A 22,538-nucleotide genomic window follows, 5' to 3' on the forward strand; every position below is an offset into this window, starting at 1 on the left:
TCTATTTTAATAAACACTAGCTTTAATGAGGTGGCTCTGATGACCTCACTGGACATTGATAAATTACTAAGTAGTGCTTCAGAGTGACTTGAAAAACGTCATGTAGAAAAGTCATGTTGATAAAACTTTCATTGGGAAAAAAAGACACAAAGGTAGGATGGGAACTAAGGGTTTGAGGGTGAAGGGGAGATAGTGGGGGGGGGGGAGGATAAGAGTGGGGAGAGAACAATGAAGGGGGTATGAGCAAAGTACATTACACATCTATGAAATTGTGAAATAATAAACAAAATTTGAAAACCTTTTTCTCATTGAAAACTAACATGGTAAGGAGTGAGATCCAAACTCTCATTGGTCTTGATTTCTTGATTAAAAAAAAAACCTTTATAGGATTCAAGTGAGGAAACAAGTGAGACTCAGAAGTGTGGCCAGGGACATGTGTCCGCCCCCCCGTGTCCCCCCCCCCCCCGTCCCCCCGGAAGCAGAGCCAGCCCCGACAGGCCTCAATTCTCTGCTGGTTCTTTGAGATGGGAATCTCATGACATGGTTCTCAGGCTGGCCTTCAACTCCTGATTCTCCTGCCTTAGCTTCCTGGGGATTGTAGGTGAATGTTGCCATGCCTGGCTACTTCTGTGTGTCTTGCACATCAAATAAAAACTTTAAACCACATCAAGTAAGTCCCACAAAAGGAAATGTATAAGAAATCCCCTCTCCTTGATGAAAGCTGACTAAACACAGATCCTCAGGAGTCTACGGGCATGGAAGATTTGCTGACCTGCAAGATAACCAGAAACCAAAAGAAGCTGGAAGTGGAACAGAAACCCCAGGGGACCCAGAGAGATGAAGCTGACAGAGAGTGGTGGAAAATAACCTCCTGAGAGCCACTGGGATGAGCAGGCCTTCAGGGAAGGCTGAGATATCCCCACAGCAGATGATCCATACTGAGGAGGACATGGGACAGGTGAGGAACCCAAGCCTGGTTTCCTATCCTGGAGCTGGGGGGGGGGGGGGGAGGGGCTGTGTCTGGATAACAATGGGTCCCTTATGCTCATATGTTTAAATACTTTGTCCCTAGTTGGTGGAATTGTTTGGGAAGGCCTCTGAGGAGGTGTGTCACAGGGGTGGGCTTTAAGGTTTCAAAAACCCATGCCAGGTCTGCCTCTAACCTACAGATGAAGATGTGAGCTCTCAGCTGGTCTTGCTGCATGCCTGCTGGCTTGATGCCATGTTCCCTGCCATGATGCTCATAGGTTCTAACCCTGTGCTGATGGAAGCCCCAAATAAACTCTTTTCTATAAGTTGCCTTGATTCTGGTGTCTCAGCACAGCAATAGAAAAGTAACTAAGACCAAAAGAGAGATGCCAGCTTCAGAGGGAAGCCCAACCAAGCCACTGGAGAGGTCAAAGCTCCAGCGACCATTTAAAAGCCAGATGTGGTGATGTGTGCACCTGCACCCCAAGTGCTTGGCAGGCAGAGATGGGAGTGTGGGAAATGGCCTTGAGTTGTCAATAATATTAAAATCACATGTGTTGTGGGGAGAAAAGACACATATGATGATGTCATGCCTTACCAAGACACATAAACTCATGCCTGTCTTACTAAGACACATAAGATCATGCCATGCCTTACCAAGACACATAAGATCATGCCATGCCTTACCAAGACACATAAACTCATGCCTGTCTTACTAAGACACATAAGATCATGCCATGCCTTACCAAGACACATAAGATCATGCCATGCCTTACCAAGACACATAAGATCATGCCATGCCTTACCAAGACACATAAACTCATGCCTGTCCTACTAAGACACATAAGATCATGCGATGCCTTACTAAATTTGGTTTCCTATACGTAGAGCAAACTTGGAAAATGGAGACAGGAAAACGTTAAGACCTAAAAGCAGCATTTGAAAGAAAACAACAAGTATCGGAGAGCGGTGGGCAGGGTGGTGTACACCTCTAACTCCAACACTCAGGAAGGCATAAGGCCAGGAGGTCCAAGCCAGCCTGGGCTATACAGTAAGACACTACCTCAGTAAAATGTTTTTAACTGATTAAAAACAAAAACTCTTTTTTTTGCAAATTTAATTCAATTTAAATAGTAAAGGGGTTTTAAACAGTGCTAGAAAAAACCCAAGTGGCCTGAGTGCTGTGGTCAGTCTTGGCGCTAACCACTGCCTGGCACTCTGTGCCCTGGCACACGCCCCAGCCGAGTGAAGAGGGCAGACCAGAACAGCACCATGACCACAGGCATGTTGCTGTCTTCATGCATCTACTTCCACCACAAAAGCCAGAGTGGCCCCAACTTTAAGAACAGGCTTCAAGAACGAGGAAGAACAAGCTTGCTAAGGAGAGCCGGTCTTTCCCAGTTCCCTGACTTAAAAGATGCTGACGCTGTCCAGAACTCTTCCCTGAAGAGACACAGCTTGGTGAAGAGTTACTACCGCAAGGTGACTACGAGAAGGGTGCAGACCACCTGACAAGCGCAATCGCCGTGTGCACACAGTCTCAGCAGCCGCTGCAGGCATGGACCAGCGTTCCAGACGCTTCTGACCAAACTTCCACCCATGAGTCAGAAACTTGCAAGTGCTCAGAACCTGGCTGAAGATGGTGTAGCATGAGCCAGCAACATGACAGATAACTCTCAGTTTAAAATGATTTAACAGCTAGCTTCGAAGCTGATTGGCTGGGGAATACGGGCAAATACCCTTGTTACACTGTCCTACACTGAAGTCTACAAAGTTCACGTGTTTGGTGCAGATCCCTTGTTCTCCAGTGAAAAGTATTTTGGTTGAGATTTTCATTCATTATCCAAATATCATGGATTTCATTTGTTCTTAGGACATGCAATTCAAGTAAATACATTAGAGTGTTACTTGTGTAAAAACTCCCAGTGATCAATTTTAAAAGATTGAAAAGGAGTATAAAAGACAGTTAAATAATACACATTTTAGAGGCTAGCACATTTTACTGTAAGTCATAAAATTAGATAGATAATTGTGTTTGTGAAAACTGAGCATTAAAATCCTGCAGACAAAAAAAAAAAATAGAAAGGAATAGAAGCACTTTCAAGTCAGCAGGGGGCGCTGCAGACCAGGAAATGACATCTGACAAACAGCAGCCCAGTTCTGTCTGCTGCAAGAACAGCACTGAGATACAAGAAAAACTTCCTTCCAAAGCCTTTCGAAAACTCCACGGATGCCCTCGTATTTCACCATGAGGAGAAACTGCTGTCACACCTCTGTCAACCTCAGCATTCCATCCTGAGTCTCCAAGATGACACAGATAATCCCTCCCCCACCTCCCCTCCCCCCTCCCCCCCACCATGGTGCACCAGACCTCTCTTCTGGCCCCACAGTCTGCCAAGGATCTACTGAGTAGGTGAGGACACAGCCCCATTCTACAGATGCGAGCACTGAGGCTCAGTGAACGTGATTTCCCTGCGGGTGAGGTAGGGCTGACCTGGGATCCCAACTCTACACTTCTGCATCCCACATAGACTCCTCCCAGAAAACAGTTCCATCATGTGATCAAGCCCCAGCAAGAGGAGCCTAGAGCCTGCAGCTCCCATACATGAGCACCGTGCATGATTGTCCCATCAGTTTCCATAATACCGTGGGGAAACTCCTGCCACCGGAGGAAGACAGAGGTGTCGGAGGCAGGCACAAGATGAAAAACCCAAAGGTGGGCCGATCTCACAATAGACACCCAGAGAAGGGACAGCCTTCCACATTGGGACAACAGGCAGTGGCTGCGAGTGTCTCATGGTTACCGCAGGCTCACTTCGGATGACTTAGGACTGTGCTTATGATGAGGTATCTGGCAATAACTACAAAATCACAAAGAATGTGCTTTAAAATACGAAGGTTACTTACATATCCCAGTTAGGAGCTATCCGCAGGTGCTGGATTAGCAACTGGAACTAGAATTTAAAAAAGAAAAACATCAAAATGTAAGTTTTATTCAGAACAACATCCAAAGCAATCGGTGAATTAGCAGGGAAACTTACACAGCTGGGGTAAGTGAGACTCCCTCCAGGGAGGTGACCACTGACAGACATGGAACCTCAGCCAGTGTGCCAGCAAAATAAACATAAATAAGAAGTAAGAACTGGGGGCTGGAGAGATGGCTCAGGGGTTAAGAGCACTGACTGCTCTTCCAAAGGTCCTGAGTTCAGTTCCCAGCAACCACATGGTGGCTCACAACCATCTGTAATGGGATCCAATGCCCTCTTCTGATGTGTCTGAGGAGAACTACATTGTACTCATATGCATAAAATAAAAAAATAAATAGAAGAAGAAGAAGAAGTGGTAAGAACCGAGCAATGGAGGGGACAGCTTAGCAGGTAAGAGCAGGTGCTACTTCTGCAGAGGATCCAGGTTCAATTCCCAGCACCCACATAGAGGTTTATAAGCACCAATCACCTGTAACTTCAGCTCCAGGGGAACTGACCCCCTCTTTTTGGCATCCAAGAGCACCTGATGTAACATGCACATGTGCACACACACACACACAATTTAAAGATAAAATGAATCCAGCCGGGCATGGTGGTGCACGCCTTTAATCCCAGCCCTCGGGAGGCAGAGGCAGGCGGATTTCTGAGTTCAAGGCCAGCCTGGTCTACAAAGTGAGTTCCAGGACAGCCAGGGCTACACAGAGAAACCCTGTCTCGAAAAACCAAAAAAAAAAAAAAAAAGATAAAATGAATCTTTAAAAAATTAAGAGCAAGATGTTCTCGATTTGTCCTACTAACTACTCTCCCCACCCCCCACAGACACACAGCAACCTTCACAGGGAGGGAACAAAATGAACTGAAACTCCTCCAGGCTGACTTCAGGGGCTCAGCAGAAAGTGCCACAGTCGCAGCTTCCAGCGGCCCGCCTGAGGAAGTGCCATAGTCGCAGCTTCCAGCGGCTGGCCTGAGGAGCTCTGCCGACCCTGGCCAGTCAGTCACCAGTGAGGCCCGCCAAGGAGAACAGGAAGCGAATGCTGTACGGCTTTCTGTCCTTTCACACATCGGAAACCCTCGCATTTGTCCAGGTGGCCTGGAGCAGGAGCCACCCGAGTTTACTCCAGCACAGAGCTCCATCTCCTGATTACAGACAGGTACAATGGCTCCCGGCCAACACTTAACAAAAATGTCCACAGTTCGAAACCACCATCCACACAACTGCTTCAAGGAAGTTGATGATGATTCCAAAACCTTCATGAGAAAATTTTTCATAAAAAAATAAATCACTTTATTCTTTGTAATTAAATCAGATTACGATTGTATCCATCTGGACATGGTGGCACAGACCTATAATCCCAGCAACTTGGGAAGCTGAGGCAGGAGGATCATATGATCAAGATCTAACTAAGCTACAGAACATGTTCAAGGCCTGGGGAACTCAGAGACGGTGGCTCAAAATAAAAACTAGGGTCAGGGATGTGGCTCAGTGGCAGAGCCCTTGCCTGGCCTGGGTAAGGCTCTGGGATCCCCTGTTCTACCACCACACACACACACACACACACACACACACACACACACATACACACACATACACACACACATATATTCACACACACATACACACATACACACACATATACACACATACACACACTAACATGCACACACACACATACACACACACACACACACACACACACATATCCTTGGTCTATTGTTTTTATTGCCTGTTCTGTTCTACTACTGAGCTGATCATCACTCGGCCCCAAGCTCTTGTTCACATGTCTTTGAAATACAGAGGCCAACCACACAGAGTAGGTGGTGGGGCCCTGGGAGGCCCATCTACCCTGCAGTACCTACCAGCGGGGAGTGAAGCAGCCTGGTGGCCACCTCCTTGTGCGTGGCCACCACACACAGGTAGCACAGGAGGTTCAGCTTGGCCCGCAGCGCCCCTGTGCTCTTCTCGCTGGAGTCGATCTGGGAGCACACCTGCTGCAGGAAGTCATTCCAGTCTTGGTCCTTGAGGACCAGCAACTTCTCCACTGTGGAGGGAAGGAAGCAGAGGGAGCACGTGTGAGGTGGAGAGGGCTGAGCAGACATCCAGTGAGAAGCAGAGGAACAGAGAACTCAGGGCCGGGATGAGGAGGAAACACTACATGACAGTTAACAAAAAGGCACCCCACCTCGGCTCTGAGGCGATGCGCTACTTGGCTGGCCTCTACCCAGGGAGACATAACCATGTCAGTGAACAACTGCTACAATAAGAACAGTAATGACAATGACCATAATAATAATCTTTTCGGGTCAAGAGCTGGGGAGACAGGGAGCCTTGCAAGCATGAGGACGTGAGTCTGAAGCCACACATGCAATCCTGACCCTCAGCAAGTGACGGCTGAGGCTTCCTGGGGCTCCGTGGCCAGCCAGTCTAGTCTAGTCAATGAGCTCAGATCAAGGGACCTCCCTCTGAAGAGATAGACAGTGTGTCTAAGGATAACACTGGGGCCATGCTCTGACACACATGCTCACACTTGCATGTGTACAGATCCAACCACATACAGCTACATCCACTCACATCTACACACACTTTTACAAGTCTGGTAAAATGACTGTTAGACACATCCAGGTCGGTAGGGTGGCTGGCAAAACCTGGAACTCCAGCCTCCAGCTTCCCGCACAAACCAAAGACATCAAAAATGGCGTCTAACCGCACGACAAATGCCAGAAATGGCATCTAACTGCAGGACAAACGGCAGAAGTGGCATCTAACCACACGACAAACGCCAGAAATGGCGTCTAACAGCACAGATCTTACCTTATCTCTATCCATAGACAGACTCGTTTATAAAAACTGCAACTGTTCTCTAACTCTCAGGGGAAGGACTGAGTGATTTCCTGGGTTTCACGGGTAAGGGTTCTCGATACTAGCCACACTATGACTCTGTCACTTTGGTCCCTCAGAAGCGTCCCTCTTGGAGGCTTTGCTCTTAGCTTGTATCCATGTATGAGCTTGGCCTGCACTCATGTAAGTCAGTGTCTTCTTAACTGTGCATCCGTTTTGTTATCTCTAATTTAGTCCCAATCACCGAGTGACCTAGCCACAGAGGAGAACTGGCCCACTAAAAAGATGAACAGCAAAATTCCTGAGGTTCACTCCAGGAAAGACTTTCATGGGCTGAAGGGTAATGATCAGCAGCCATTAGCTATCTCTTCTCAGACACCATCCCCATGAGGGGAATCACATCCCCACAGGGGTGAGCCACCCAACTTCGCTCTCCACTGTCCTGGTCCTCCTAACACAATCCCAAACCTTTGGACTGTTGGCACTCACAGCAGCAACATGCAAGACTGACATCTCGCTGGCTTTACCAGGGAAGGGCAGAGACTCTCCATTCACTCAGCAAGAAAACAGGCCCAGCACCCCAGAGGCTTCCCCACCCACAAAAAGACATCAGCCCAGAGGAAAATCAAAAGCTGGCAAGGACAGAGACATCTGCAGTTGACCCCTGGTGTGCAGGAGGTGGGCCGAAAGCATTAACAAGAAAACAGGTCATTAGCTATTCCTCTCACAAACCAAGCAGCTAATGTAAGTAAAGAAGGTTCATATGCAATCTGTGTACAAAGGCCTGCGTGTTCGATGGGTCTGTGACTTACCAGAATATGCTGGTAGGTGCAAGATTTTTGGATCAAACTTGATTGCAGGTTGTTTCATTATCTGTGGTAGGAAAGCCACTTTTGAGAAACCTTTTAAACTCAATAGCTGTCCCTGTATCCAAACACAGACCAACAAAGTCAGAAAAGAACCATCTGACACTTAACCCTCTGGTCTGTCATCAAAAGGATTCAGGCTGGGTGTAGGGCATAACCCTGTGGTCCCAGCCCTGGGAGGTACAGGCAGGAGAGCTAAGGGTTCACCTAGGCTGCAGAGCAAGACCCTGTCTCAAAGCACCAGCAAACAAAAATAATTCAATGGTGCCATGTGAGATTCAAAGATATAAATATAGATAGAGTGTTTCCTTTTAAAATCCATTTCCACCAATATCTTCAGTAAGACAGAGCCTCACAGAGTGCTCAGGTCCTGCCACAGTGAGCCACTGAGCTGAGGAGGAGCCAAGCCATTAAACACATGACTCTACTGTCAGACATTGACATCTGACTGGGAAAACAAGACAAACACCTGTTAAACAATAAAATCTTTAGTATTTAACAATTAGAAACAGGCAGGACAAAATTATAGACAGATCTTCACAGAGAGAAACTTCTTAAAAATAATAAAGAAGCAAGTTGTTAGACTAGTGTGGTGTGGTGTGGACAGTGTCAGTGGGGGTGGAAGGCGGGCTGAGGTCTTGATGTGGCATGGGCAGTGAAGAAAGACAGGAGGGCCTTGATGGCTGTCTTTGAGAAGGGAATGGCTATTGCTGAGGGCACTAACACATATATACTTCATCACGCACCTGCACTTCATCTAAGAAATCCTGTGATGAAGAAACCAGTGGCTGGTCTAGGAGTTTAGAGCATGGGCCCCTCGCCTCCAGAGGTGATTAGCCACCCCTGTGTCTAATGTCTGCAGAACTGTGTGTTGCTGTCTTTAGCCCTCACAGACAGACAGCATTCTTGACAAAATGACAAAATGAACAAAACAAAAGTTCTTACTCAAATCTGATGCTCTAAATCCTTGCAAAAATCTAAACTAAAGACACTCCACAAAACACCTGATGGTCACTCAGCAAAGGGCTACAGTCACGAAGTGTCACAGGCCATGACAGCCAGGGACAGAGTACAGTAGACGGATGGGGGGGGGGGGGTTTGCAAGTGTGATGTGGGCCTTGAGCAGAAATAAAGACATCAGAGAGTCAGTGGGTGGAGTCAGTGGAGACTGGGGTCACTAAGTCTTTGGCCTGCCACCCTGAGCCTATGGCGACCACATCAGGCCAGGCAGAGCAAAGGCAAGCAAGGCTTTCTCTAACCTCAAGCCTTTTCCTGAATCTAAAACTTGTTTTAAAAATATAACTGACAATTGCTTAGATAAAAATAGTTTAAAAACCAAAATTTCTGCTTGCTAAAGTTTTCCAGTAACCTTAAGTAAGGAAATAAAGGACGAGACTCCAACCAATGGAATCACATGCTGCTCTACAAAGCCCATGGGGACAACACTGCATTACCCATGAAGCCTAGCACAATCCAGTCTCTCTGCCAGACTCTGACTCATGGAAAGACTCAGTCCTTTATAGGAGATGGTCATGTAAGGCAAAGACTGCCTGTCTAGGAAATCAGCACGTTCCCAGATGAGAGCAGGGGAAACTGCCACAGATGAATGTGGAAAAGATTTTTAAAAATACAAAGCTGGAAGACTAAAACAAAGGGGGCTGGAGAGATGGCTCTGTGGTTAAGAGCACTGACTGTTCCTCTAGAGGTCCTGAGTTCAATTCCCAGCAACCACATGGTGGCTCACAACCATCCATAATGGAATGTGATTCCTTCTTCTGGTGTGTCAGAAAATAAATACATAAAATAAATAAATAAATCTTCTTTTGTTTGTTTGGTTGGTTGGTTTTGTTTTTTGTTTTTTGAGATAGGGTTTCTCTGTATCGCCCTGGCTGTCCTGGAACTCACTTTGTAGACCAGGCTGGCCTCGAGCTCAGAAATCTGCCTGCCTCTGCCTCCTGAGTGCTGGGATTAAAGGTGTGTGCCACCACGCCCGGCTAGAAATAAATCTTTTAAAAGAAGAAGAAGAAAGAAGAAGGAGGAGGAGGAGGAAGAGGAGGAGGGTCACACTGTCCTCCACATCAGTCTGGACACCATGCAAGAGACTGGCTCTGTGTGACCAGCCCGTCCTTCCCCGTCACTGAGCCCTGCGCTTTGTAAGCACAGCTGGAATCAGGATGGGAGTGGGAGTTGAGGCCTGGGGTCTAGAGGTTGGTGGACCTCCACGGCGTGCAACAAGTGAGATCAAGCAGGATGAAGCGTACCCACTGCACTGACGTGTAAGTGAAGGGAAGAGAAGGGCTATGGCCTGTGGCAATGAGGCACACAGGCCAAGCAGCCGAGGAGAGGAGACACAGTGAGGCAGAGAATGCGCTGACCTCCCCTCCCCCACGCAGTGGGTGTCCCTCTGCACCTTCGGATTGTCTATAATTGGGGTGATCACAAGATCCGAGTCCGTGTAGATCAGCTCTCTCATCTGGGACTCCAGGGCCCCCTGGCTCAGGTGCCCGCTTGTCATCTGGAACAAGAGCAAAAGTCACACTTCACATTTACAAAGGAGAGCAACAGATCAGTGGTCCTGGATGCCTGTGTCAATGAACTTCAAGTGTGATGAACGTACCGTCAGCCTGATGGGTCTTCACATAAATACTGAACTGTGTGTGCCTGGTCACACCAACAGTTCTCACCATTGACTGGTCACACCAACAGTTCTCACCACTGACTGGTCATACCAACAGTTCTCACCACTGACTGGTCACACCAACAGTTCTCACCACTGACTGGTCACACCAACAGTTCTCACCACTGACTGGTCACACCAACAGTTCTCACTGCTGCCTGGTCAATCACACTAACAGTTCTCACCACTAGGCCAACCAGGATCACACTGCTATCCTCCCACACTGTGAGGTAAAGGTGACTTAGCACTGTCCAGGGTTTGGCTTGGTCTTGTTTCTTAAGATGAGCCTTGCCCCATCTTTTATCCACAAAACATGCAACTACTTCTATCTTCCTCATGAAATTAAATTCTTGGATTTTAAAAGTTCTGGCTAGCATGCTGCCTTGCTTCTAAAGAATTAAACATGCACACACATATTGCTTTGTGTCAGTGGGGGTACACACACATTATGCATACACACAAACTGTAATGCAATGATTAATGACTACATATTCTGTAATTCTATTTACATGAAATGTGTAAAACAGGCTATCTAGGAAGACCCATGGACTAGAGTAGGGACGTGGAGAAGGCCAAGTGTGACAGCAAACAGTTACAGTGTTTTTTTACAGGATAATAAAAACAGCTCTCTGATTGGCTGGAATAACAGTCACACAGCCTGTGAATCCCATTAAAGCCCATGAAACATCTACTTTAAATGGGTAAATTGTATTTCATGTCCATTATACCTCAATATAATCACCACTGAAAGCCTACCTCTAAGCAACAACCAGGGCCTTGTGCTTGCTAGGAAAACCAGCATTGATCAGGGTTCACACCATGGTCAATGCCATCCTCACAGCAGGGTTCACACATCAACTGATAATTTTCTCCACAAGTGTCTCTAATGTGTCATAAATCCCATGGCTGCTCACCTTGGATAAGGGAGAAGTCTTCTGAGGTGAGCTGGGGTCCTCACCCTCACCAGGATTTAATTCCACCATGGCACTAGTCCTTGGAGTGGGCCGTGAACTGGAAAACACACAACAACTTAACAGGCTGCAGAAGCGATCCTGTCCGTTCCCTGTCTCCTAGCAGGGAGAGTGGAGGGGAGCCGGGAGGAAGGGCTCCACGCCTCTTGCACAGGTCCTCAGCGTATAAACAGCTTGAGGCCTAACTTTTAGTGACTGTAATTTTTGCAGCTGCTCCTTTTAAAGAGTGTTGGTACATGTGCCCATGCAAGTGGAAGTCCGAGGATGTCTCTGCACATCTGGCGCTCCCCAACCCTTGGTCTCCCGGGTGTGTGGCCAAGGCCTTTACCTACGGAGCCTCCCGCTGGCCCTGCAACTGCTCCGTGGATAGTTTCCTGGGTAATCAGTTACTTATGTCTAAACTGCATGCTACACACACAGCCTTTTCCATTTGTGACATTTTGTGTCACCAGCATCTATTGACCATACTCAGCAATGGCACTCATGACGATGTGTTCTGCACACGCACACACACGCATCCACCCCCTTGTCTCCCTCCCACTCTCATGTCCTTCTTCCCAGACGCTTCATTCTCTGTGTTCATGTCCACCTGGGGATGAGCACTGACTCTCTTCAAGGCTTGTGGTAGAAGCATGGATTAGTGTTTTCTTTTCTAGCCAGGAACTTTAAAATATGAATTTTGTTATCTTCTGACCGGTTGGTGGTGCAGCTGGGTTTTACATACCTGAGGAGAAATATGGATTCATTCAGCTGGCCTCCCATGATGCTCTTGGGCCTCAGCTCAGTTGGGTTTTCTGTGGTCGAAGAGTAATAGGTAACCCAGGAGGAACAGACACCACCATGAGCAGAATGAAGTACGGGGAGGCATGGAAAAGAAAACAGACATGGGGCTGCGGGCTCCTCTCGACGGGCCTCAGTCCACAAACTGCTCAAACCAAGCCTTACCTAGCCTGAAAGACTGGCTGAGCCGATGAGCTGCCTTCTGCCCTTTGGCTTGTCCATTCTTAGGGCTCTGCAAAAGCTCTCTGGAATCATGCGGTCCAGAACACTCCATGACGTTTCTGCTGCTTAACAGGAGATCAACACAAACAAGCCTCAGACTCCCTGGGGTTTTGAAATAGCGCAAAAGGTATCAGGGTGTAGCTGCTCTGTGTGTCTTACCCTATGAGGTCCCGGAACTGGGCAAGCACAGTTTTCTACTGAGCTCTATCTACACCTAGAGGTCTAAAAACCCTTTCTCTGACAAACGGACAAAAGCAGACAGACAAGCAGACACCAGAGTCTGGAGTACCACAAAAACCAGAAAGTTTCTCTCCCTGTCTCCCTGGGGCCCATGAAAACTAACTGTAAGGGCCATTGGTCTGTCGCTGTCCCAAGGAACAGGAGTAAGCGGTCTCTAGAGGTGAGAGGGCAGAGGAATTCTCCAGAGAGCTCCCTGATCATCCTCTTGCCAGGTAACCCTGACATCACCTCAGCTTCTCTAAGACTTGGAGTCTAAGTGATGCTCACTCTGTGCTGGGTTAGAAACACCCAGAAGGGGGAAAGCGCCAGCCCAGCTCTGAAGCCCCACTGACAGGAGGACATAACGAGACCATGGCTGCAGCACAGACGATCACGATTAACAAACTCTGACTTCTCTACACAACACACTGCATTTGGCAAAATTAAAAACAGAAACAGTCATTTACCAGGGAGCAAACGGGGAAAGTTAGCAATACCACAACTGTGCCCAGTGTCCAAGACTGAGAGATTTTATACTAACAACAAAATGCCAGGGCAGGACACACTTAGATGAGTCTTTAGGCACACATGACCGCCATATCCTGAGCTTTGACCTCCTAATTTTGGAGTTGCTTGTACACACAGCCATAGAAGGCCGGCAGGAAAGCCAAGTTCATCTCAAGCCCTCTACTCTGAGGCTGACAGCAACTCAGTGACAACATTTCCCTTCCCTTCCCTTCCCTTCCCTTCCCTTCCCTTCCCTTCCCTTCCCTTCTCCATCACATGATCTTTAGAGGAATAAATGCTGGTGATTCAGACACTGATCCTATGATTCCCACACAACAGTAGCCCATGTCACTTCTACCTACACTTTGTGACCACACCTAACAGACCTGGGGTCAATGCATCCTGCCTTGTGTTCAGAAGACAGGCACCCAGGTGTGCCAAGCAAGCCAGACTGTGGCTTCCACACAAGATGTTGACTGGGGGGGGGGGGGGGGGGGTTGATGGGGGGTGGGAAAAAAAACCCTGATCAGAAAATGAACAAGATAACAACCACATCAAGACTAAACCTGTTCTGGTGAAGCCCCAAGTGGCCCCCAAGGCTAGGACCACCCTGGGCCTGGGTGGCACAGAGGCTGGGGCACACTACCTGAAGGGGGAGTCCTCGGAGGCCCAGCCTGAGTCTTCTCCCCGCAGGGCGTCTTTCCAGAATGGGTGCTGCAGAACTCCCTCCCAGGAGAATCTTTAGGAAACACATGGCGCAGCTCGTTAAGGAGATTCCGACCTGACCCACACGCGTGGCATCACATCCCTCCATCTGTGAGTATCAGCTGATTTACATATCACTCTTCCTTAGCAAACACCAAAGGTCAGAAGCCATAGCAGCCAGAGAATCTGAAGTTTCAAGTTCACAATCCAACAAGCCTAATGTCTTACAAAACGAGCACGACTGTTTTGGTCGGTTGTGTGGCTCTGATGTGAGCTGACACAGATGTGTGTGTGTGCACTCATTCTGTGCTAGTGGTTGCTGAGGGAGGTTGTGGAGCCTTTAGTAAGAGGGGACTGGCTGAAAGGAGGTGCATCATGGGAGGTGGGGACAGGCCAGACATCCCATAACCTTGCCCCACTCCATGTCTGCTCTCTGCTTCCTGACTGAGGAGACAATGTAACCAGCCGCCTCATGCTCTGGGTGCTTTGTCTCACCCACCACGAGGGCCTCTGTCCCTTTCTCAAGTGTGAGCCGAAATCAGCCTTCCTCCTCTACTTGCTTTGGCAGGCTTCTGTTACTGTGGCAGGAAGCATCCCACACAGCGGGGCCCCATTAGTATCTAGGTGTGCACACTGCACCGAAGGGAGCTGGACCCCATTTCTGTGTAGGTGTGCACACTGCACCAAAGGGAGCTGGACCCCACTACTGTGTAGATATGCACACTGCACCGAAGGGAGCTGAACCCCATTATTGTGTAGATGTGCTCACTGCTCTGAAGGGAGCTGTACCTCATTACCGTGTAGGCATGCTCACTGCATTGAAGACAGCTCATTACTGTTGAGGTGCACACACTGCACTGAGAGGAACTGAGCTCAATGAGAACTCGCTCCCTCCAACATCCAAAGGCTGCAGGAAGGAGAAAGAGGAGCCTGAGAAGAGGATGAAAGGACTGGGAAGTAGAGGGAGAGAGAGCGGGACGTATAGGTGGTATTGATCTGTAATCGCAGTGCAGGAGGCTGAGAAGGGCTCCACCTGAGCCATGCAGTGAAATCCTCATCGAGAGAGAGAGACAGACAGACAGAGAGAGAGAGAGAGAGAGAGAGAGAGAGAGAGACAGACAGACAGACAGGGAGGGAGGGAGGGAGGGAGGGAAAATCTTTGTACCCACGTGATAGGAAAGAGGCCTCCACTCCTCCTCCTCACAGCCTTTTGGTCCGTACCTTTTCTGAGGATCCTTCTGCAGCAATCCGTCCAGCAAGTTAAGGAAATCTGAGGATGCTTTGGGGAATGAAGAGTCTGTGAACAAAGATTTTCCCAAATGGAGATGGGGTAGGAGGAAGCTATAGACAGGGACATTGTGTTACTGTCCCTCAGCAGCATCTAATGCACCGACACTGATGCGCTGGGGTTATGTTCCCAGGCGGCACTGGGCCCTTTAGCCACGTCACAGCCTGCACTGAGCAGGACCAGCGTGCAGAGCAGGCACGCAGACCTTTAACTGGAACTCACATGCGGGCATCCCAACGGCTTGGTCTTCCCTACCCTAGGACTGTCCTTTCCCTGAAATAACCACACGGAGGGCCGCCAGCCCGCACCACTCACACAACACCTCAGTGCCTAGCTGGACCTTTCTCTCTGAAGCAGTCCTAATTTTCCCATCTTTGCCCTATAATGCACTGTAATTCTGATCCTGGCGGCCCCTCCTTTCTTCAGACAGATTTCAACAGAGAATTAACAAAACTGAGCATAACCACATGATAGGGCCGCTGCCCCATCCTTCAGACCTCACAGCACTTAGAAGGGTATGTATGCACTGTGGCCACAGCCAGTCTGCGGCTGGAAGAAGTGGCCTGGACAACAGTGACCTAAGAAACAGCTGAGCACCCTTCAACTGGGAGTCGATGCACAGAAAGCTGGGCACCACGGTGTTACAGAATCTTTTTTTTTTTTTTCCATTTTTTATTAGGTATTTAACTCATTTACATTTCCAATGCTATACCAAAAGTCCCCCATATCCACCCACCCCCACTCCCCTGCCCACCCACTCCCCCTTTTTGGCCCTGGTGTTCCCCTGTACTGGGGCATATAAAGTTTGCAAGTCCAATGGGCCTCTCTTTCCAGTGATGGCCGACTAGGCCATCTTTTGATATATATGCAGCTAGAGTCAAGAGCTCCGGGGTACTGGTTAGTTCATAATGTTGTTCCACCTATAGGGTTGCAGATCCCTTTAGCTCCTTGGCTACTTTCTCTAGCTCCTCCATTGGGAGCCCTATGATCCATCCATTAGCTGACTGTGAGCATCCACTTCTGTGTTTGCTAGGCCCCGGCATAGTCTCACAAGAGACAGCTACATCTGGGTCCTTTCAATAAAATCTTGCTAGTGTATGCAATGGTTACAGAATCTTTTATTCACCTGACATAATCGTGTCTTGGAGGCTTTTGCCTCCATCTGCTAACCTAGGCCTCGTTCTGGAAGCTTCCAGCCTCTGTACAGTCTTAGCTGGCCTAGAATATTCTCAGCTTCTGAGACCTGCTGTTGAATGAGCTCACCCATTCTAGTTCTTTCAGATCTCTGGCTGCCTGGTTCATCTCATGGGTCTCTCTCTGCACAACTCTCTTGGTAAAACTGCCTGGCCTCCCCCACTCTGTTCTCGTGAGAGTTGGGCATATCCTATTCTGTCAAATCTTCCTCTGATTCATCACTTTGTCTGCCACTCAAATGGACATAACTTGAAGATGGGTGCTTCCTTCTACAAACTAACTTCCTTCATTGTTTCAGATTAAAGATGTGTACTAAAGGCGTGTGTGTATTCCAGCCAGAGGGATTAAAGGTATGTGCTAAGCCTCACCACAACTAGCACTAGAAACAGTTTTACACACACACACACACACACACACACACACACACACACGTGCACATACACACGTGAATCTTTACAACAGACTTCTTGTGGTAATTCATATTTTAAATGAGGGAAGCTGCTAGTATGGCTGAAAATAGGAGTAAAAGTGTTCTGATTTGATGCTGCTGCCACACATAACTTTGGTGGGCTGTGAAGAGCTGGGGTGAAGGTGGGCCTTCGAAAGCTCAGGTAAGATGTTTGGCTGCACTCACCTACCTTTTGGGATTGGTGGCAATGGGTCTTCATACAGAATCTTCTCAACGAGTTCTGACACCGTTTCTGAGAAGAATGGGGGTTTCCCTGAAATCACATGAATTTCCAGAATCAGTTTGTCATCCACACTAATCCCAAACTTAACTACAGGTATTCCAGGAGAAGTACACATTCATAAATGCAAGACTTACACAAGTTCTAGGGAAGTATTCCAGGAGAAGTACACATTCATAAATGCAAGACTTACACAAGTTCTAGGGAATGGGCAGTTGCTGACTACTACATGCCTGGCAAGTGTCCAGGCTGCACACTTCCAGCCTTCGCAAATGCAAAGTTAATTCTCCAAATCAATATTCAAGTTCACACGGGGTCAGTCCCTCCGTGCCTCTGAGCCACTCGCCCATGGGCTGCAGGAGACCTTCTACATAATCTCCAGGGGTCCAGTGCATTTCAACATTGCAGATAGTTATGAAAATCACTACATGTCAGAATGCTCCAAGAGCACCTGGCAGCCTAAAACCAAAGCTGAGTCTGGCGTACACAAAAATGTGTTAAAACCAATTTTGTGACACCTGCTAGATCAGGCACTTGCAAACACTAAAGGCACCGTTTGCTCTTTGTTCTAGTATGATTTAGTTTTATAATGAAGCAAAAAGCAATCACCTGAAAACATTTCATAAAGTAGACAGCCCAAAGACCAGAGGTCACTGGTAACGGAGAATTCAGTCCCCTTCACGATTTCCGGAGCCGCATAGATCAGAGAGCCTGAAAACCAAAGCCAAGAGTGGCTGGGTTGGGCATCTGAACTACTCCCAGCACAGGAGCTACTGAGATAGAAAGACACGGGGAAGAGCATGCACCAGAGGGTAGAACTGCTAGAGCCAGTGAGATGGCTCAGTAGAGCAGAGCTGCTAGCCACCAGCCTGATGGCCTGCGTTCGATCCCCTAGACCCACACAATAGAAGAGAACAGACTCCCAAGCTGCCCTCTGACCTCCACTCTCTATGGCACAGACATGCCCACATATCCACATACCCACATCCACTGTGTGTGTTTGGTATGTGCATGCATGTGTGGATGCATGTGCACCAAATGCAGGTGGAAGCTAGGGCTTGACTTGACTCTGGATAACTTCCTCTATAGATCTCCACCTTATTTTTTGAGACAGGGTCCCTCACTGAACCTGGAACTCGCTAGTTTGACTAGAGTGTCTGCACTGCAAGCCCCAGGGATCTTCCTGTCTCTGCTCCCCAGAACGTATGTGTGCAGCCACACCTGGCTCTTTCTACATGGGCTTTAGGGGATCAAACCCAGGACCCCCTGATCATTCAGCAAGCACTTAGTCACTGAGCCACCCCCAGCCCTAAGCTCAGTAACCCTGACACTGCTGGCAGCCCCTCACTGTCAAGCCCACCTGCCAAGAATACACCCCACGAGATCTGCCTGGACCACAAAGATCGGCCTGGCCACGGGGCTGAGCGCACTGGAGAACCACTGGTGTGTGCCAGGCCTGTTCTGAGAGCTGAGTGAGCCAGCTCTGCTCCGGTGGGTGATGAGAAGGTGCCCACATTGTCCAAGACCTCTTGTGCTGACACACCCTCAGAGCTGCAGGAACACTTCAAGCTGCCCAGGATGCAGCTATGACCCTCTGTCATGTTTCCCCACATACGTGTGAGCAGTGAAGCAGAAACCATGCCATCTCCTCAGCACGGGCTCCCGAGTACCTCTGACTCGGGTCTTCATGCTTTTCTTCAGTGCGTTCTCTCCACTGTCACCACCTCCTTCTTCTGCTGCCACCAAAGCAAAGAACTCCTCCAGACTCTCCCCTGCCACCTTGGCCAGGCAGAAATTGCTGAACTTCAGTGTTCCAGGCCCTTCCAAGAGAATCTGCAAAGGTGGAAAGAGAGAGCATCAGAGGCCTCAGAGCCCAATTCAGGCCTCACAGGGACCCTGCAAACTGTGCCCAGGGCTTTGCGGCTCCCTTGTTCTGTCACGGCTCAGAAGAAGTATGACACTGAACTTGCGAAAGAAAGCCAATGAACTATAGAAATGGTCCTGAAAGATGTGGTATAAATAAAACTGTGGGGGGGGGGAGCTTTACTGCCCCCACCCCCAACAGCCAACATGACATTCTAGGAACAGCAGAATCAAAGCTGGCTCAGACACCAGAGAGCCAGCAGGGAGCCTGGGCTGTGGGAAAGATAAGAACACACAGGTTGCATTACGAAGATAAAGAATAAAGATTAAATGGCTGGTCCTCTGTACCCTCGATCTCTAAGCCCACAGTCTGTGGGTCAAAGTCGTTTGGGGGAAGATTTTTCTGATGTGCAGGGATTGTATGCGGTTACCACACCATGTGGGCCTGGAGCATTGTGGGAAGTGGATATTTGACAGAGCTCAAGGCCCCAAGAACACACAGAGGTGACTGGGGGTTTAAAGACCCACCTGCCTGTGTGTCATTTACTCAAGAAAGGTAGTGCAGGGTTTTGAACTGAGGGACCATAACTAGTGCTGGACATAAGAGGTAGGCCCAAGTCATCGCCTACCTACTGCCTGACCTTGGCAGTCCTTGGTGTCCTGAGACCCGCTCTTTCTGCTCAGTGGGGATTCATGGAAGTCTCACAGACAAAGGGCTGGGACTGACTCAAGTTGGCCAACACCCTGTGTGATCAGAAGTTGGCTGTAGTTTGCTGAACCAGCCCAGGAAGCTACATCACTTCCAGCCACGTCACTGAAAATGTCTAGACAACAGTAACAGGGCTGGCGACCTTCTGGTGAGAGCAGTTTAAAGTTGGCCTAACTCACAGACACTCACTAAGGATGTCAGCTAACCCACCACAGTGGCCGAGACTGGCACCATCAGCATCCCCTGGAGACCTGCTCAAACATGGACTACCACTCAGCATGTCCTAACTCTACAGCTCCAAAGCTATTCTAAACAATAGCCACTGGTAACACTCAGGCCACAGGTGCAGCAGTATTTCAATAAAACTTTATTGGCAGAAACAGGAACCTTGCTCAGCTCTTTCCAATACTAGTTTTCTAAAGCAGTTTACATCACAGACCCTCCTGTCAAGTCTTAAATGTTAAATGTTCCACACAACACTAAGCAAACTATAGCCTCAGACCCAAAAGCCACACCCTCACCTGTTTTCAGCTGTAAACTAAATATTTTTAAATTGTTTTCAAAAATAAATAAAAAACAGTATGTTTAGGGAGGGAGTCATTTTAGGTTTTAGTTGTTTGAGACAGGGTCTCATTCTGTTATCCAGGCTATGTTCTGGAACTACATATACCAGGCAACCCTCCTGCCTCAACTCTCAAGTGATAGGATTATAAGCACAAGCCACTGTGCCCAGCTCTTAATGGCATTTCCTGATATGTGAAAAATCTATAAAATTCAAATTTCAAAGTCTATAGATAACACCCATACATTTGCACATTGTACCTACCTGCTTTCTGCTTTTTTTAAAGCTGAGACCTGGGTTAGGTCTATGAATGTTTCAAGCAAGAACTATTACATCATTTGTAAGATCTCCACAGTGTTCCTTTCCGTCTTCCTTGTTTTGGTTCCCACCCCTTTCTCCAGAGTTGTCTTCACGTACAGATTGCTGACAGAGCAAACCACAAACTAAACGCTCAGCCTTCACATTGCAGCATAAAGGACAAGAAAAGCTCAGACTAGTGTTGCTGCCATTGCTAAGTGCGTCGCTTCTGTAGCAGTGCGGGTTGCTTGAACACACCCAAACACTGCAGAGAAGGAAGCACACGCACGCGCGCACACACACACACACACACACACACACACACACACACACACACACACAGCTTCCAAGTCTGCCTGGGGACAGCTGGGAAGCTGAACAGGCCGGTGACCCTTGAATAGTACACAGAGGCATCCACCTGTGGCCAGCAGTGTAATGAAAACGAAGTGAGGTCTGTGCTGTCAGGAAAAGGACAATCTGGTATGCCACTGTCAGACCAGGAAAAGGACAGTCTGGTATGCCACTGTCAGACCAGGCGCACCCATGCTCCAGTGCTAAGCAGACTGCAGTGGCTCACCACTCACAGCACACAACGCAAGAACTGAAAACTCAGAGACCTCCACAGTGAGGAGGGACTCTGTCCCAAAAGCAACTTAAACAGACAGCTTACATATATGACAGCTTATATATATGTAGATTTCCATAGACAGTTTACATAGATGGCATAGATTTCCTTTTATTTAAAAAAAAAAAATAGCCCTGAGAAAGTCTTCAGGATTGAGACGTGAGGTACCACCAAGTCAGAGCCCACAAGTTACCTTCCCAGGAGAAAGGTCACAAAAGAGGATGCCCAGCCTGTGGAGATGGTGCAGCCCTGTGACCAGGTCCACCCCAAACTCTCTCACGACATCTTCTGGGAGGTTTTCGTCCTGAGCAATCACGGTTTCTAGAGAACCACCTACAGGAATTGAGCTCGGATCAGCCAACATCCACCATCCACGGTCCACCATTCACCTCCCACCACCCACCATCCACGGTCCACCATTCACAGCCCACCACCTACCGCCCACCGCCGCTGCCCTCCAGCCAGCCCCGTGTCTGCATGCACACACTCACAGTCCTACCTGTGCAAAGCTCCACCACCAACCAGAGATGATTGCTGGTCTCGTACCACTCGTGAAAAGTTACAATGTTCTTGTGTTTTATTTCATGGGTGAGGCGGACCTACAAAAACACACAGCATTTGCAACTGGGAAAACACACTAACTGTAGGGTTTGTTTACGGCCATCAGAAGTAAGCGCTGGTTCTCAAGGACTCACATGAAAGGCTAATGATGTGAGACTTTAACAAACACCATGTGCGTGTGAGTATGAGTGTACGAGTGAGTGTGCAATTGCTAACAGCGAAGAAAACTACTTATGGTAAATGGCTGAAAGTCACATCAAAATGTCCACTGCTACCGAGGAACCACGGGTGTCCTGTGGTGCTGTGATGGCCTTGAGTCCCAGTATATCTGATGGAGGTTGAGAACGCCATAACCTGAAGATGTACTTGGTGTATGCACCTCACCCACAAACATGGCTCAGCCTCCCCAGCCCTAAGGACACTCGGGCACAGGGTCTGCTCTACAGTCACCAGTCTCATAGCTCACATACAAAACTGGTATTTTGTATGCATGGTGAAATAAGAAAAGAACCAAACACAAAGCCCAAAAGGTGCGCTGGATATCCCTCCCCTCCCACCCTCTGTCCATGACTGCCCAGCCGACTGAGAGCTGTGGTGGGTCTAGCCTCGGCTTGGCCACCCAGGACAGACCACCCCAGCCCCACCTGCCTCAGCTATCGGTACTCCCCACCCACCTCTATCATCTATCCCTGTAGAGTTGCTCGTCAGTCCCTGCCAAAAGGCTCCTGGTGGCTGACCCAACACCTAAAGCAGCCTCATGCCTAGCCAGAAACCATTTCCTCCACTGTGGGGCAATGCGCTATGCACTGACAGCCTGGGCTCCAGTCAAGCTTAGGTCTTGAACCCAGGTGGGACCCGGTGGGTGGTAATTTCTACTTAGGACAGAATGTGTTCGATCATGTCTCCTGGACCCCTGGCTCCTGTCGAAGTTACCACCCCCACAGCCCCCACAGGGAAGGTCTGTGGCTATCAGTCTCGCAGACAATGTCCCAAGAGCCTGGCATTCTGCTA

General features: G+C 48.6%; 1 protein-coding gene across 9 annotated transcripts in view; it reads right to left on the reverse strand.

Annotated features, from left to right (window-relative positions):
- Ulk4 (unc-51-like kinase 4) overlaps nt 1-22,538 on the reverse strand; it is a 321,706-nt gene that overhangs the window by 280,595 nt on the left and 18,573 nt on the right. For 5 of the 9 annotated variants that reach the window (XM_006512024.4, XM_006512023.3, XM_006512025.4 and 2 more), the window contains exons 3-16: nt 21,466-21,565; nt 21,160-21,299; nt 18,581-18,743; nt 17,520-17,621; nt 16,860-16,943; nt 14,961-15,036; nt 13,681-13,773; nt 12,252-12,373; nt 12,031-12,100; nt 11,250-11,346; nt 10,069-10,173; nt 7,605-7,665; nt 5,814-5,995; nt 3,877-3,923 (exon numbers count right to left, since the gene is read on the reverse strand). In XM_006512024.4, the coding sequence (XP_006512087.1) occupies nt 3,877-3,923; nt 5,814-5,995; nt 7,605-7,665; nt 10,069-10,173; nt 11,250-11,346; nt 12,031-12,100; nt 12,252-12,373; nt 13,681-13,773; nt 14,961-15,036; nt 16,860-16,943; nt 17,520-17,621; nt 18,581-18,743; nt 21,160-21,299; nt 21,466-21,565 (1,442 nt within the window). Of the gene's footprint in view, nt 1-1,834; nt 1,864-3,876; nt 3,924-5,813; nt 5,996-7,604; nt 7,666-10,068; nt 10,174-11,249; nt 11,347-12,030; nt 12,101-12,251; nt 12,374-13,680; nt 13,774-14,960; nt 15,037-16,859; nt 16,944-17,519; nt 17,622-18,580; nt 18,744-21,159; nt 21,300-21,465; nt 21,566-22,538 lie in introns of all 9 variants that reach the window. The other 4 variants (XM_030244183.1, XM_030244182.1, NM_177589.3 and 1 more) reach the window with 2 other exon arrangements.

The sequence above is a fragment of the Mus musculus genome, chromosome 9 (genome assembly GCF_000001635.26).
Source record: "Mus musculus strain C57BL/6J chromosome 9, GRCm38.p6 C57BL/6J".
In the NCBI taxonomy this organism is placed as follows: Eukaryota; Metazoa; Chordata; class Mammalia; order Rodentia; family Muridae; genus Mus; species Mus musculus.